The following is a 15125-nucleotide window of genomic DNA, read 5'->3' as shown; positions in this document are numbered from 1 at the left end:
GATTTTTTTTACAGGAGGGGCCCATCCCAGTAAAAAAAATCCAACCCAGAAATTTCTTGACCAATTAAAAAAAACAACAAAAAACAAAAACGTAAACTCCTTTCCTAAACGTGAAAAACCTATTTCGGGGGGGGGGGGGGATTGACATCTTATGCTTCATATCTATGACTTTTCATATCAACTTAACACGGATCCGCGTTTTCTAGGAGGGGGGGGGGGGTTCCAAGGTCACTTTTAGTTGGTTTAGTATAGGTCTATACATTAAATAACTACAAATTCCAGGGGGGTCCGGACCCCCCTCCCAACTACCCCCCTCTAAATACATATATGTAAAACATAACTTATTTGGGAAAATAAAGAAATATAAATCTTTAATCTGAAAAAAATATTTCACTATAGAAATTAACGGAAAATGGAAATTTATTTTCAAAACATCTTCCCCCGCGAAACAACAGATTTTTTTTCTTCCAGTTTTTATTCATTCCAAAGGTTTTGTTGTCTCACGGGGGAGGGGGGGGGGGCACGTGTTTAAAGATTAAAAGCAGGAAAATAGTCATTTTATTACTAATTTCAATGAGATCACAAATAAAAAATGTACTTTATCACTTTATCAATCTCATACGTTAAACTTTACATAAGTTAAAACATACGGTGAGATTTAAGAGTCATTTATCCGTTTTCATTTTCATGACTATTTGAAAATTTCACAAAATACCCTTCAAAGTGACAAAAAACTGCAAACTCCATTGGTTTTAGTATAGAATTACAAACAGAATTTTAGCGACAAATTCATTTTAGTTCAAAATTAAAAAAAAAAAAATGACTCTAAGTACTGCAATTTTTGTCACTCGGAAGAAGAAACAATAGAACATCTTTATTCTTAGATTCACCAGGTACACAAAAGTATGCTTCAGGTCTCATCAGAGACTTCTGGTTTGACGTATTTTAACAGAGGGAAAATTGAATGGCATATTTCAAGTGGTGTGTGTGTGTTTCATCCTTACAGTGACATAGACAAAAAAGACAAATAACCTTTGAAATAGATCCAGGACTTGGAGCACTTTTAGACTTAATTCATTTTTCGATTATTCATTAAATCAATATTTATTCTAAACTAAGTATTGAAATAAAAAATTAAGAACGAGAATAGGAAACAATTTTAAATATTTTAAATTTTATGTTTTTTTTCTGTCATCCATAAAATTTTATGCAAATTCTGATTTGTCTAAAACGACTTTATGCTGTTATGGTCAGAAATTTAGATGTATGAATCTTCCATACTGTGGCAACACTTTAATGATATTTTTCCCTTAAATATGTTAAAGGTTAAATAAACAAGATGCAAGATAAATAAAGTTTGGTATTCTTATATATATTTATTTCAAAAAATCAGTCTGACTCCTCAGTGTCCTGAGCAAAATTATACATATCAGAATCACCACCAACATCAGAGATAATTTCACAGATATCAGTAGCAGTATCTGTACACCAAATGGGGAATTTTCTCATTACATCATCAGGTGTAAAAAACTGAGTTGCAATTTTCCACAATCTTTTTAACAACTTCATTTGTTAGCCCATTTAATACTTCAAAATCTATGATACAATCAGTATTGGACATTTGTGATTTATAAAATAGTAACTTATCATGAATGATTTCTTTTTCTCTGTCACTTACAAATCTCTTCATCTCATCTTCATCTTCAGATGATCCACTGTCTTCATTATCTATTTTTAAACATTCATGTGTCCGAGGACATGGATCACTTTTGCACTTGCATGTTTTTTCACATACATCACAACAGTCATGAAGTGGTAATATTTTCTTGTTATGTAAAATATATGCTTCACAAAGGATTTCATGTCTACATTTATTATCTTTAGCTAATCGAATTAGCTCACTTTCCATTTTTTAAAGTTGATTTTTATTAGTTTTATACAGAATCAATTCATCCGACAACTTTCCGTCCCTTCCCGCCCTCCCCATCTGCTGTACAAATGTATCTAATTTTCTAGGTAATTTGTAATGGACAATATGGTACGCATTGTAGAAATTAACCCCCATACCTGCTGCATTTGTGCAGATCAAAATTCGGATATTGCCATTCTTGTTCATATCCTCAGATATTATTTCTTTTACTTTTTCATCAGTCTTGCTGTGAAACATTTCAAAAAGTTGACAGTCATTGCCAAAATGTTTGACAAATGTTGTGTAAATTTTGGAGACATCTGAGATACTTTCACAAAAAATAATATGCCTTTCAGTTTGTGCCTTTTGGGTCCTTAAAGTATCGATCAACCACTTAAACACTTTTTCTAAATTGTCAGAATTGGGAATACACATAGATGTTATTTTAATATTTTCACGATCTGGCGAATCTAATATTACTTCGACATTGGTCCGAAAACATAACATTTTTATAATTCTCCTACGCTGACTTGGTCCTGATGTTGCAGTTAAAGCAATCAAAGATGCTTTAGGGCAGAGTGACCTCAATTCCCCTATATTGGAAAATGCCTCTCTAAAAGGTTTGTCATCTTTGTCACCTTCTCCCCTAAAAAGAAATGCTCAATTATTCCTTTTAAAAATACATTTTTCCCTTTAGCATGAACAAACAATTTGTTTTTTCAATTAGGGATACTTTAACTTATTGATTAATTACTTAAATTAATTTGTTTGGCTCTTTTCTCAGTACATGTTTTAATTTATATTAAATTTAAGGTTTGATTTACTTAACATACCACTGTGTAACCGTATGTGCCTCGTCGACAGCTATTAATTGTAATTTGTTTTGGTATATGTCTGATTTCAGCATCTCTCTCCACTTGCCGTTATTGATGAAGGTCTCCGGGCTACCGAACAAAAAATCAAATAAGCCTTGTTCCACTGCATCAGTCTCTAACAAATCTTTTCCAATGTACGTTGCTTTAAATCCTAGAAGTCCAAGTTTTATACACTGTTCTTTCATTATGCTTAATAATGGGGCGACGATTAAGACACATTTTCCCGGATGTAACACTGGGAAACACTCGTAACTAAGAGACCTCCCACTACCAGTTCTTGTACTTAAAAACACATCTTTCCCATTTTCAATGGCACTTACGCTTTTTACTTGCTTCTCTGTCAACGATTCTATGTTAAATCGATTACAAATCGTCTCGCATTGTTCTACCATGGAGGTCGCCATATTGTTTCAAACGTCATATACAAGATACAAGATTTATTAGTCCAATTTGGGCCCCCGGAGGAGAAAAAAGATTTACAAACATGAAACAAAGAAGGAGGAAGATCCAAATGATAGAACAAACATGATCTTAAATATAATGAGCAGTGCTTAATTGTATAATCATTGATAAATGCATCTACAAGAGATATATACGAGTATACATATTGTAATATAATAATAATATATAGTCAAGTAGCTGGAAAGATACATATATGCATATCAAAGAACAGAAGAGATGATATATTGCCATTCCTACATGTATATACATCCCCAAATATATTTAAATTTTTCAGTTAAGGTAGATTATCAAGGAATCTAGCAAGAGATCTTAGGATCTCAGGGTCTTCATTAGTCATGAACCAAAGAAATTGATTATCATATAATAGGGACTGAAAATTTTTACATTTATTATTACAAATATTTATAAGTTCAAGTCTGTGTACACTAAAATGAGGACATACAAGGAGAAAATGAATTTCATCTTGAATCTCCTTGTGATCACAAAGGGAACAAAATCGTTCATATTCACGTATGTTACAGCTATTTTCATTGGACAAATAGTAAAGAGCTTCAAGGGACTTAACTCAATTACGGCGATAGGCGGCGCGATTGAATTTCCCGTATAATAGGAATAAATCTGTCAAGGGTTGTAGAGTAGATTTCGGATCGGAAACCCTTGGCTAGCGAAGATGGGGAATTTAGGGACTTTGGAAATGAAGTGTTTCTTGACATTTGGTCAAGTTTTTTAAAAGTTGACTTTGACAAAGCTTCCTTTTTGTGTCAATTAACTTTGGCCCAAGACTGTTTTCAATTTTCCTGATTTCAAATTACAAATGGAGAGCACGAGAAAGAAGGATGCAACTTTTTGTAGATTTTTAAAAAATCTTAAATAGTGAACGCAGAGTCAAAACGAAGCAAATTTGCATTACGAAGAAGGGAAAACATTCTTTTCATATATCGTGAGTGTATCATTTGATATCATGACGCCTTTTCAACGTTTGGTTATATTTTTACTGGTGGGCAATGCTTGTCTTGTGTCAGTAGTGGATGGTCAAAACAAAAACAAGCGTAAGTATTCTGAAATATTTTAGATGGGAAATAAAATGCAGAAGGACTTTTGACTGTTTGTTTTAACATTGATTGAAAAAATTAAATTGTATTTTTTATAATTCAACTTACCGTTTTTGTTCTGTAATTCGGATTTATTTGCCTTGTATGCACGATGAATATAGCTTTGAGATTGATCTTAATATATATCTGCCTATACTTTGTCAACAATAACTTCCAGTAAAATTTGGTGCAATTTAAGCAAACAGTCATGTGCTCAAAAAGGTTTTGAGAGATATAATGCTAGAATTTTATTTACTTTAAGGTTTGTACAAGTGGTCGTATTAAAGTCAATCCAGGCTTTTAAGTGCGACTATATTTGTTTATGTTTTTAATTTTACTTAAGCCTTACTTCACACATTGAAGTTAGCTATGAATTAAGATCTTACCTAAATGTTTCTGCTAATTGTCTCCGAGTTATCCATTTCTAGTCAAGAAACCTCCTAGATAGTATTCAAACCAATTTAGTCACTCCTCCCTGTTTCAGACAATGCAGTACTTGAAGTACAGGGTAATGACTAATGGAACTACCTTACAAGTCAAATCTCAATTTACAAGAATATCCAGCAGTTCCCATTCAAATGTTTCTATAAAAATTCTCATTACATGAAAACAAACAGTGATCGATCTAACAAAAAATCTACAAACAATTCATATTTGTGATCAGGGCATAAAATACGGACCGCTAAAAATCCCAGAGGTGGATTAGGTGCCCAGAAGGAGCAAGTATCCCCCGTCGACCGGTCACACCCGCCGTGAGCCCTATGATCAGGTAGACGAAACGTTCCGTAGTCAAAAATTCTAACAATTGGTACGGAATACGTCAGCCCAAAAAACGACCCAATGATAGGTTATATTTGCTAATAAGGTCATTATAAAGTCTAAAGAATAAACGAAATACCGACTTTAAACAATGCTGTTGAAATCCCTGTAACATCAACTTATCAGTCAGTAGCCTACCTCGGTTTAAAAGTTAACAGTACTCATTTACTCGAATATCGAATAAGATGGGAGACGTAAACCCCCATATGCAGGTGATACCAGAATCTTTCTATATAAATAAAGGAAGCTGATGATGGAAAACTTGAAGTCATCTTATTTGTCATATAAATTGTCATATGAAGACAATAAAAAGTGAACACCAACCTATTTAAAACAATCAAATTTAATTTACTTAAATTTTGTTTTAAATTCTAGTTTAATATAAATTTAAATCAATATTTATATTTAAAGTTCTGTCATTGAAAATAAAGTACGTCTGAAATTTAATAATATTATGTTCTTGCTATTAATATACTGTAGAAGAACGGTTTCTGCGTGGTTTTAATTTACGTTATACATGTATGTACGCGTTCACAAATTCTCCGAAGAAATTTGTCCCAGCGTACTTAAAGGACATCTAAGGTTCAAATAGCAATGTGGTTGGTTGGTTGGTTGATTGTTGTTTAACGTCCCTCTCAAGAATTTTTCACTCATATGGAGACGCCACCACTTGCCGGTGGAGGGCTACAAATTCTGACCTATACTCGGCACTTACGGCCATTGAGCAGTGAGGGATCTTTTTCGTGCCAGCACCTACAGCGACAAGGGACCTCGGTTTATACGGTCTCATCTGAAGGACCGGTCTCCACGTACCGCAGTGGGATTCGAACCCACGACGTAAGGATCAACTCCTTGCTTCGCGACTCTAGAGCAGACGCTCTAACCACTGCGCCACGCGGGCGACTAATAGCATTGTGAGAAATCTGCATAATTTTCTACCCGTGGAATGAACAGAAATTGTTTTCGCGGAATGATGAATCCGTTTAAAAAAGAACGATTACAGTATTTTTAAAGCTCCAACATGAAAGAAGCCACAGTCATGGCCACTCAGTAAGAGTATCAGTATTACCAAGTTTTTGGGAAGTGACATCCACCTTAACTGTTCAATATACGTGTATCCTAAACCAAAAACAACGTGGTTCAAAGACGGAGATGTGTTTCCTGAAAAAATTACGACTTAAGGTATATAATTTTTTATATTGGAAATTTGATTTGAAATATGAAGATAAAATCCTATTTATTGCATTTATATTGTATATTATTGTTATTACGATCAAAATCACTGAATATGTTATTTTTGGGAAAATGAATTTTAAGATTAGTCTTTTTTTCTTGAGAGGTGTTATTGTTATTAGTATGATTGAATACCTCAACATTAGTAATCAACAATCTCAAAAAAAAAATTGTTTATTATAAAGAAATATACTGCAATAAACATAATATAGAAAAATATAACCGTTATTCCATATAAGAAGGAAAATGAAAATTTTCCTCTTTTTTGTTTTGAATCGGAGTACATTGCATTTTTTTTGTTCTAACAATCTCTAATTCAATCCATATTATACACCTTAATTAACATGTATCATGCACAAAAAAGTTCATTTTAGAGAGAAAGGAATGAAAAAGAAGATAACGAAGAATATCAGTCTCAAAACATCTACAAACAATACGTATCTCCTAACAGGGCATAAAACACGGACAACTGGGAATTAGAGAGATGAGATCAGGTGTCAAGGAGGAGTAAGCATCCCCTGTTGACCGGTCACACTGGCAGTAAGCCTTATGCATTGATCAGGTCGATTGAACGTTCCGTAGGCAAATTGTATATTAAAAAGACCTAACAATTGGTATGAAACACGTCAAGCAAAATACGACCCAATGATAGGTTATATTTGTTAACAAGGTCATCATAACGACCATATAATTTCCGAAATGATGACTTTAAACAAGGTTGTTGAAATCCTATAACATCATCTTATCTGTCAATAGCCTGCCTTGGTTTAAAAAAAATGATCGTACTCTGAGCATGCTCTTGAGTATCTAAGTTGGGAGACGTAAACACCAAATGCAGGTGATAGCGGAATAAAGCTACAAAATTAGGAAAGTTGACGATGGAAAAGCTGAAGTCATCTCGTTTGTCATACAATTTAGTTGTTAGTTGGTCCTTATCTTCTACAGTCAGTAAGATATCAAAATATGAAACAGATTTGGCAGACATCTGTGTTGTCTTTAATTTCAAGTTCACAGGGATATATCGAATTGACCTATGAATGGAAGTATCTATTGTTAATTGATAAAACGTCGCCGATATATCTGAATGTCGAGTTTAAGGCCACAGGAAGTGTATTCCTCTTCTCATGTAGAAGTTTTTGAAAGAAATGATATATCAAATTCTGGAGTTTTAAAAATTAATAGTCAATACATTTTTGTAACATTTGAAGGGTAAACTTAAAGATTTATGAATTTATTTTTGCGATCTTTTTTGAGTCATTATTATTTTTTTTAAGTTTATGTCTTAACAAAAAGTGAAAAGTTTCAAAAATTTAATATGCTTAAATTAAATTTTAGACAATAGCCAGGAATGGTTACGCAAGACTCAAGATTCTCCAGAAATCAGACACCGGAAGCTATACTTGCTTTGTCCAAAATTCAGATGACAGTCTACGTCTACTTTACCTTCCGTTTGATTGTTGTAGGTAAGATTGCTAAAAAAATGAAAGAAAAAAAAAGAAACTGAAGCAGTATCAATTAGTTACAATTCAAAAGCAAATCACAACTTCTTATCATACTTTTTTCAAGTAAACAGTTACAGCATAATATTAAGTTAAACATTAATTAAATGACGTAAATAATTGAATGTGTTAAACAAAGTATTTTTCTTGATATCAAATTCACATTTCGAAAACATGTTAATTTTGGGAATGCATTAAAGGAGAGGTTATGATTGTGGCCAAATTTGGCCCATTATTTGATGTAAAAATCAGAACACACTTAAAATGCCAAAACAACCAACAGAACCACAACTTCAACAACAACCACCAACACTAGAAGATCAATAACTATCGCCACAACAAAAACATCACTAAGCACTATAGTGACAACTAATACTGCTACACGGTGGACCTACGCTAGAAGAATACGAACTAGCATCACAACAAAACCACACACCACCTTCTTCATTACAGGGACATCCACAAACCATCACCACCACTTCACTGACCACCACCACTACCAGAAATATAACAAACACCACAGTGAAACCTAACACCAGCTTCACAATAACAACCACCACAACAGAAGCAACAACAAACAACACTACTCCAACCACCACCATTACAACGACGCCACGACCAATAACCCAAAAGTTCTATGATACATTTCCCAGATACCACAGACAACTAGGATCTTGAGAGTAATATAATTTTAACTTTCTTAGCATTTAAGGTGCAATTTCATCATCAAGACTAACAAAAACAATGAGCAATTGCAATCAATATTTTATTTTTAAAAGAACGAGAACAGGCAATACATGTAGTTCTCCTATGGTTTGTAGTTGGATATGATTTTTTCTCCAACTAGTTGTGTGTTCTTATCCCCTCGCTAAGGCTCGGGGATAAAAACACACAACGAGTTGGATTAAAAAAACCTCGTATCTAACCACAAACCATAGGAGATTCTTTTTATCACGTGTTTTACACATAGCTATTACATATTTTACACTGTTTTACTGTTGTAAATCCACAATATGTGACTTGATCAAATTCAGACAAAAACCATTGTGACTTCACACCCTTGGATATAAAAACGATATCCCAAGCTATATCCACCGTATAAAGGAGTAAACATGTGATAATATACAAATATTGCTGTTTTTGAGGTCAATATATCGACTTAGTCACCTGAGAAGTACAATATTCAATGATTAAATGATACAAACTCGCTAAGCGAACCATGGTATCTTTTTTAAATTGTTTACATGTGTTGAAGTCCTGGCTAAACAAAGTGAGAGAACAGGGTTAAAATAAACATAACCACTTGCATCAATTTGGAATTGTCTGGCAGAATAAAAATAAATGGTCAGGCACATGGTATATATTTTGAAAGGGGGGGGCAGGAAGGAAAATAATTGACAATGTACCTATAAAGAAATCACTGACAAGCATAAAAGAGAATTCTCCACACTCCAAAGTCTTATTTCCTTGGGGGGAGGATGTATTGTCCATGAACATTGGAGGAATTTGAATATAAAAAGTGAAGGGGGAAGGCAAGCTTTCTTGCAATGAAAGGTTTATCCTAAATTGATATAGTAAACATTTGATTCTTAAAATAAGGAGAAATGGGGCACACCCTTCTATGCCCGGCCCCAATCTTTAACACACATACAAATACCACGTGCTGAATGTAACATTTATCTGAGTGGAAGTCGAATGCCGGTGAACTTATCGTATCAGTATAGAAGTTCCCATTCTATTTTGAGTCCAATGTAGAAAAAAATAAATCCCTTTGTTAACCTGGAAGGTCGTGTGACGATGATATAACGTAGTGTTTTTCTACAAAGTTGGATGTCAGCAATTCGGAGAGGTTTGAATCATTCAATCATATTATAATTTTATTTACCCCCCTTTCTCTTTATTGACCTAAGGGAACACATCATTACAGGATTAATGTTAAAGGTTCATTAGTTATTAATAGCAAGGCTTAGTGATCAATATTAATATTTATTTCAATTTTCTCAGTCATATAACTTAAATACAATCTTAACAGAATTTAACATACAACGTCCACCGACCAGTAAAGAATCAACACAGCATGATGAGGCAGAAGAGGAAACAATTTCAAATACAATTTACATAATCGTGGGTGTGGCCGTGGGTGTCGTGCTCGTGATAATGTTTGTGGTATATTATTGCAATCGGAGAAAGATGTCATATAATACAAATACACACCAATATGAGAAAATATGAATAACACCTCAGGAAATGAGACTTAAGTAAGCTCAGGGATGAGAAAATAAGCTGGTATATTTGTATAAAACGGCAACTCCGACAACTGACAACATGAGCATGTTGTTTAATAAAACCTGAATTGTATTTTTTTCAAACTATGGGGGTTCAGAGACTTTTATGGGTATTTTTGTCCTTTTCTCAACTTTCTTTATTATACACTGTAGGAGAGAAATATGAATTGATTAAATTTTACTATCATTATGCATGCTTTCTTCGAGTATTGAAATTGCATGTATCAATTTCTATTACTCATATATATATATATTGGAATATCTTTTGATATTCAATTGGGTCATTATGATATCTTATAGTATTTAAGTTTTTCGAACTTTTGTCCAGTCCCAAAGCACATGTGCAATAAAATATATGCAAATCATAATATCTTAAAATAATCCACAAAAATTTCCAAGTTTTGTTTTCTAACAAAGCTCAATATCTTAACAAGTGTGTACAGTGTATATTTTATTATGTAGCCAACCATATCTGTTAAATACTTGGTTTTTACATTATTGAGAGAGGACACCTCTTCTATCAAAATACAGAATTGTTCTTTAATCATGTCTTTGTAGTATTCCGGATCTGAGTTATATTTTAGTCTGTTATTGAGAAACACAGTGCATAAATACTAAAGGACACATGCAAATTAAAGTTGTTTTTAACTTTTTCTCTAGTTCCTGAAAATTAAACACGTTTATGAGACTCTTATGACGATGTATACAACTTCTAGAAGTCATTTTGAGGAAATATCAGCTACAGCTACTAGTATATAATTAGTCTCTTTCTCATTGAAAAATCAGTATTTTCATCATTTGACATTTTTCAAAACCCCTGTTAATGTATTATGATTTTTTTGTCTTAGAGCATCGGAATGTACTTTAATATTTAATTAACTGTAGAATATCTTGCAAAATTATCGAAGATACTATACGTAAAGTACGTTCTTAATAAAAGAAGTTTTATAAATGTTTGCTCACGTGTTGATTTATATAACAAAAATTTTCGAACAGAAGATTTAGATTGATTGAAAATCAAGCACATTATATATGCCATATGGGATTTGACTTTAGATAAATTACTACTGAAGTTGAAAATTTTATGAAGTCAAAAATTCATACTTCAATTTATAATTTTCAGATTTATCCCTGTCTTTAAAAACAGTCTTGTGGAATGATTTATGTTTGGAACGCACTATCAGTATCATATGCGATGCATAGCAGTTTTTGATATTGTCATGTAAACAAACATTATTTGTTAGTGTTAAATTCTTGGTGTCGCCCACGTGGCACAGTGGTTCGAGCGTTCGTTTTAGAGTCGCGGAGTAAGGAGTTGATACTTACGTCGCGGGTTCGAATCCCACTGTGGGACGTGGAGACCGGTCCTTCGGATATAAACCGAGGTCCCGTGTCGCTGTAGGTGCTGGCACGAAAAAGATCCATCACTGATCAATGACCCTAAGTGCCAAGTATAGGCCAAAATTTGCAGCTCTCCACCGGCAAGTGGAGGCGTCTCCATATTAGTGAAAATTCTCCAGAGGGACGTTAAACAATGAACAAATAAAATAATTTCTTGGTGCATCACAGCAAATTATTTAACACCGGGTACTTCTTATTAACCTTTCTAAATTTTCTTTCTGGGCAGTGCCGTCGCGGGAAGGACAATCCCCACCGAACAGTGCTAACAGTATTAACTTTTACCTTATGAAATACACCTATTGCATTTTTTGTTTTAATTATTATTCTTTAGATCTATGCACTATCACGCCTTTATAAATGTTACTCAAATTATGTCGGAAGAGATTGTGAGAGACGGCTAGAAAATCTAGGGGCTTTGGAAATAAAGTGTTCCTTGACATTTGGTCAAGTTTTTAAAAGTTTATTTTGACAATGCTTCCTTCTTGTTTCATTTAAACTTTGGCCCAAGATTGTTTTCCATTTTCTTATTGGAGAGCACGAGGAAGAAGGTTGTAACTGTTTTAAAATCTTAAAAAGCGGAAACGAACCAAATTTGCATTACGAAAAAAGTAAACATTCTTTCATAAATCGTGAATGTAACATGTATTTTGTATCATGCCACCTTTTGAACGTTTGGGTATATATTTACTGGTTGGCAGTAATTGTCTTGCATCATTAGTTGATGGTCAAATACAAAAGAAGCGTAAGTATTGTGAAATATTTTACTAAGGGAATATAATGCAGAATGTCTTGCTGCTGTCTTTTTCAGTATTGGTTTCAAAAATCAATTAAGTTGTATGTTTTATAATTTAAGTTATCGTTAATTTGACTAAATGTATTATGAATTTTGTAATTTTATCATGTTTTAAAAATCATGATGGATATATTTTCCACCCTAGTATTTAGATGTTCCCATTTTGCACGATTAACTGATTAGCAGCTATGAATTAAGTTTTCACAGATTACAATTGAATATAATTTTCGTTGAAGTGTCTTCCACATGTCTTTTTGATCCGTCGGCATGTTTTTTTTCAAACTAAAGTCTTCTCATTTCATATTAAATTTCAACTGAAATGCTTGTGATTGAGTTTCATCTAGGAATGCATGTTTCTCGGCCACATTAGTCTAGAAAATGCATTGCGTTTGAGAAACTTTCTAAGAACTTTCTCAATGACTTGTACTCATCAGGAGCGATGAATATTTTACCACATGGGCTTATTCAGAATTTCATAGAAAACATTTTGTATATATATGTAATACCTGTATTTAGCAGCGTGTCATAACTCAAAAAGCGCAAAAGATATCTAAAACGAAATGTAGTTTCTACACGTTCATTGACCTTAGGCAATCCTGATTCAAACCAAAATAAAAACAAAAAAGGAAGACTGGACCATACTCAAAACATGGAAACAGCATATTAATAAAAAGATGTGAAAATCACTCTAGCAAGAAAGGTGTTAATCCCCCTCCCCACCAAAAAAGTTTTATGAAACTTAGTTCATAACAATCCTAATTGCATTAGGCTTGATATTTATGCAAAAAAGGAGCAACCATAAGTACTACATAAGTACTACAAAGTAAATTATCCATAATGAATATAAAAAAGGCTATAATAGAATTGCAAAATTCATCATATCTTTTCGTTTAGGCCTTTGTTTAGTAGTAATATATTTAATTCCAGAATTTGCATTTAGTTCAATTATTTTTTTTAAGCTGTTAAGATACTTATTTCCTTAAGTTAAGCTTATATACAAACACTTTCACTATTCGGGCATAATACAGAACTTAAACTTTATAAAAAGTAAATATTAATGTTTAAAAATAATACGCACAAAAAGTTATTCAATTGCCTTTACGATGAACTAGAGAAATGTAATTACTGAATGTTTCACAGATATCAAAAAAATCTTTAAAAAATATGATGTACTTGAAGTGATATTGCAGGTTTAATTTTTTTCTGCAGATTTTTTTTTTTCAGAGGAAGCTTAAAATAATTAAAGTATGAAATAAGGAAAACATTGAAGTTCCTGAGTGATTCATTATTGCAGAAAAATGAAATATATTCTACATGTATATATATAATAGTAGAAGTCAGTTGTTCAAAATTATCATTACAAAATATTAACAAATAAAAACATTTCGGTGAAAATGTACACACAGCCATTTCAGCAAACAGTCATGTGTTCAGAAAGGTTTTGGAGTGATGTAATGCTATGCAGAATTTACTTTTTGTACAAGGTTTGTACAAAGATAAGTGGTCTTATTAAAGTCAATCTAGGCTTTTAAGTACGACTAAAGAACTACGCACGCTAACTTTCGATTCCCGCCTACTTTTTACACCCATTTAATTCAATACTAATGGCAATTTGGCCATAAAATCTTTGTTGAATGCAAAGAACAGTTCAATGGTAATTCACTGATAATTTTAATACCAGTGTTAAATAGTTATTTACCCCTAATTCCAGCTCTTTAAATAAGGGGGGTAGACGATATTTTTCATTGAAATCGGGCTTTAAAGCATCACCACATTTTAAAATATTCATGGAAATGAATAAATGTTCCTTAAATCTTTTCTTATGTTTTACTCATATAAAATTAAACATATATTATTAATAGAATACAATGTTTTAGTTGTAAACCTCTTTGAAATTGTTGAAAAAATAAGCATTTTTGTGGTTTTTTGTCTGTAAACATATGTCCCCCCCCCCCACCCGTGAAACATAAAAAGCTTTGGTATGAAATTGTGAAATGACAGTCCATATTACCTGTAAAAAGGAATTTTTGTTTCACGGGTGGGGGGATGTTTTAAAAATATTTTCCGTTGATTTCTATAGTGAAAAACACAAGTTTTACCAAAATTATAGAGTTATCTCTCTTTGTTTTCCCAAAGAAGTAATGTTTTATGAAAATGCATGTAAATATCTATATAGATATGAAATATCATTCAAATGTATTAACTTCTGAAAACTGACTTTGAGGTAGGCGGGAGAACAATACTATCGTTCGCAGTTCTTTGTTTATGTTGTTAATTGTACTTATGCCTTACACACATCAAAACTAGCTATAAATTGAGATATTAAAGAAATGCCCCTGCTAAATATCTCTGGGTTATCGTTGTCTAGTCAAGAATCCCCCTAAATAGTATTCTACCCAACCCACTCTACTCAGTTTAAGACAGTGCAGTACTTGGAGTAATATGTGGTAATGACTAATGAAACTACCTTATAAGTCATATCTCAAATAATCTTTAAGCTTATCCACAAGGTCCGTTGCAGTCAACCTGTTGTTCAAAAAAAAAAAAAAAAAAAAAAAAAAAAAAAAAAAAAAACAGCCCTACCCTAACACCAGAACCCATGACCCAGGCTTGTTGGAAAAAAAAAACATCCTTTCAAAAATTTCTACAAAACACGACGGTAATTAAAAACTGAACACCAACCTAATTAAAAGAAACATAGACGAAATTAAAATGATAAATCAGTATTTATCTTCAAAGTTTCCTCATTGAAAATAAA

General features: G+C 32.7%; 1 protein-coding gene across 1 annotated transcript; it reads right to left on the bottom strand.

Moving 5' to 3' along the window:
• Positions 1–1406: 1406 nt before the first annotated feature.
• Positions 1407–3013, bottom strand: LOC133202055 (ATP-dependent DNA helicase RecQ-like). Its single transcript, XM_061337833.1, has 2 exons — positions 2743–3013; positions 1407–2555 (listed from the first exon to the last, which is right to left on the bottom strand). The coding sequence occupies exons 1-2, from the start codon at positions 2967–2969 to the stop codon at positions 1913–1915; spliced, it is 870 nt and encodes a 289-aa protein (XP_061193817.1). The 5' UTR covers positions 2970–3013; the 3' UTR covers positions 1407–1912.
• Between the last annotated feature and the right edge of the window lie 12112 nt (positions 3014–15125).

Source organism: Saccostrea echinata, unplaced genomic scaffold, assembly GCF_033153115.1.
Source record: "Saccostrea echinata isolate AGI-Se365-2 ecotype Australia unplaced genomic scaffold, CSIRO_AGI_Sech_v1 ptg000046l, whole genome shotgun sequence".
Taxonomy (NCBI): domain Eukaryota; kingdom Metazoa; phylum Mollusca; class Bivalvia; order Ostreida; family Ostreidae; genus Saccostrea; species Saccostrea echinata.
The sequence above is the reverse complement of the archived record's forward strand: the minus strand, read 5'-3'. Positions and strand labels throughout refer to the sequence as shown.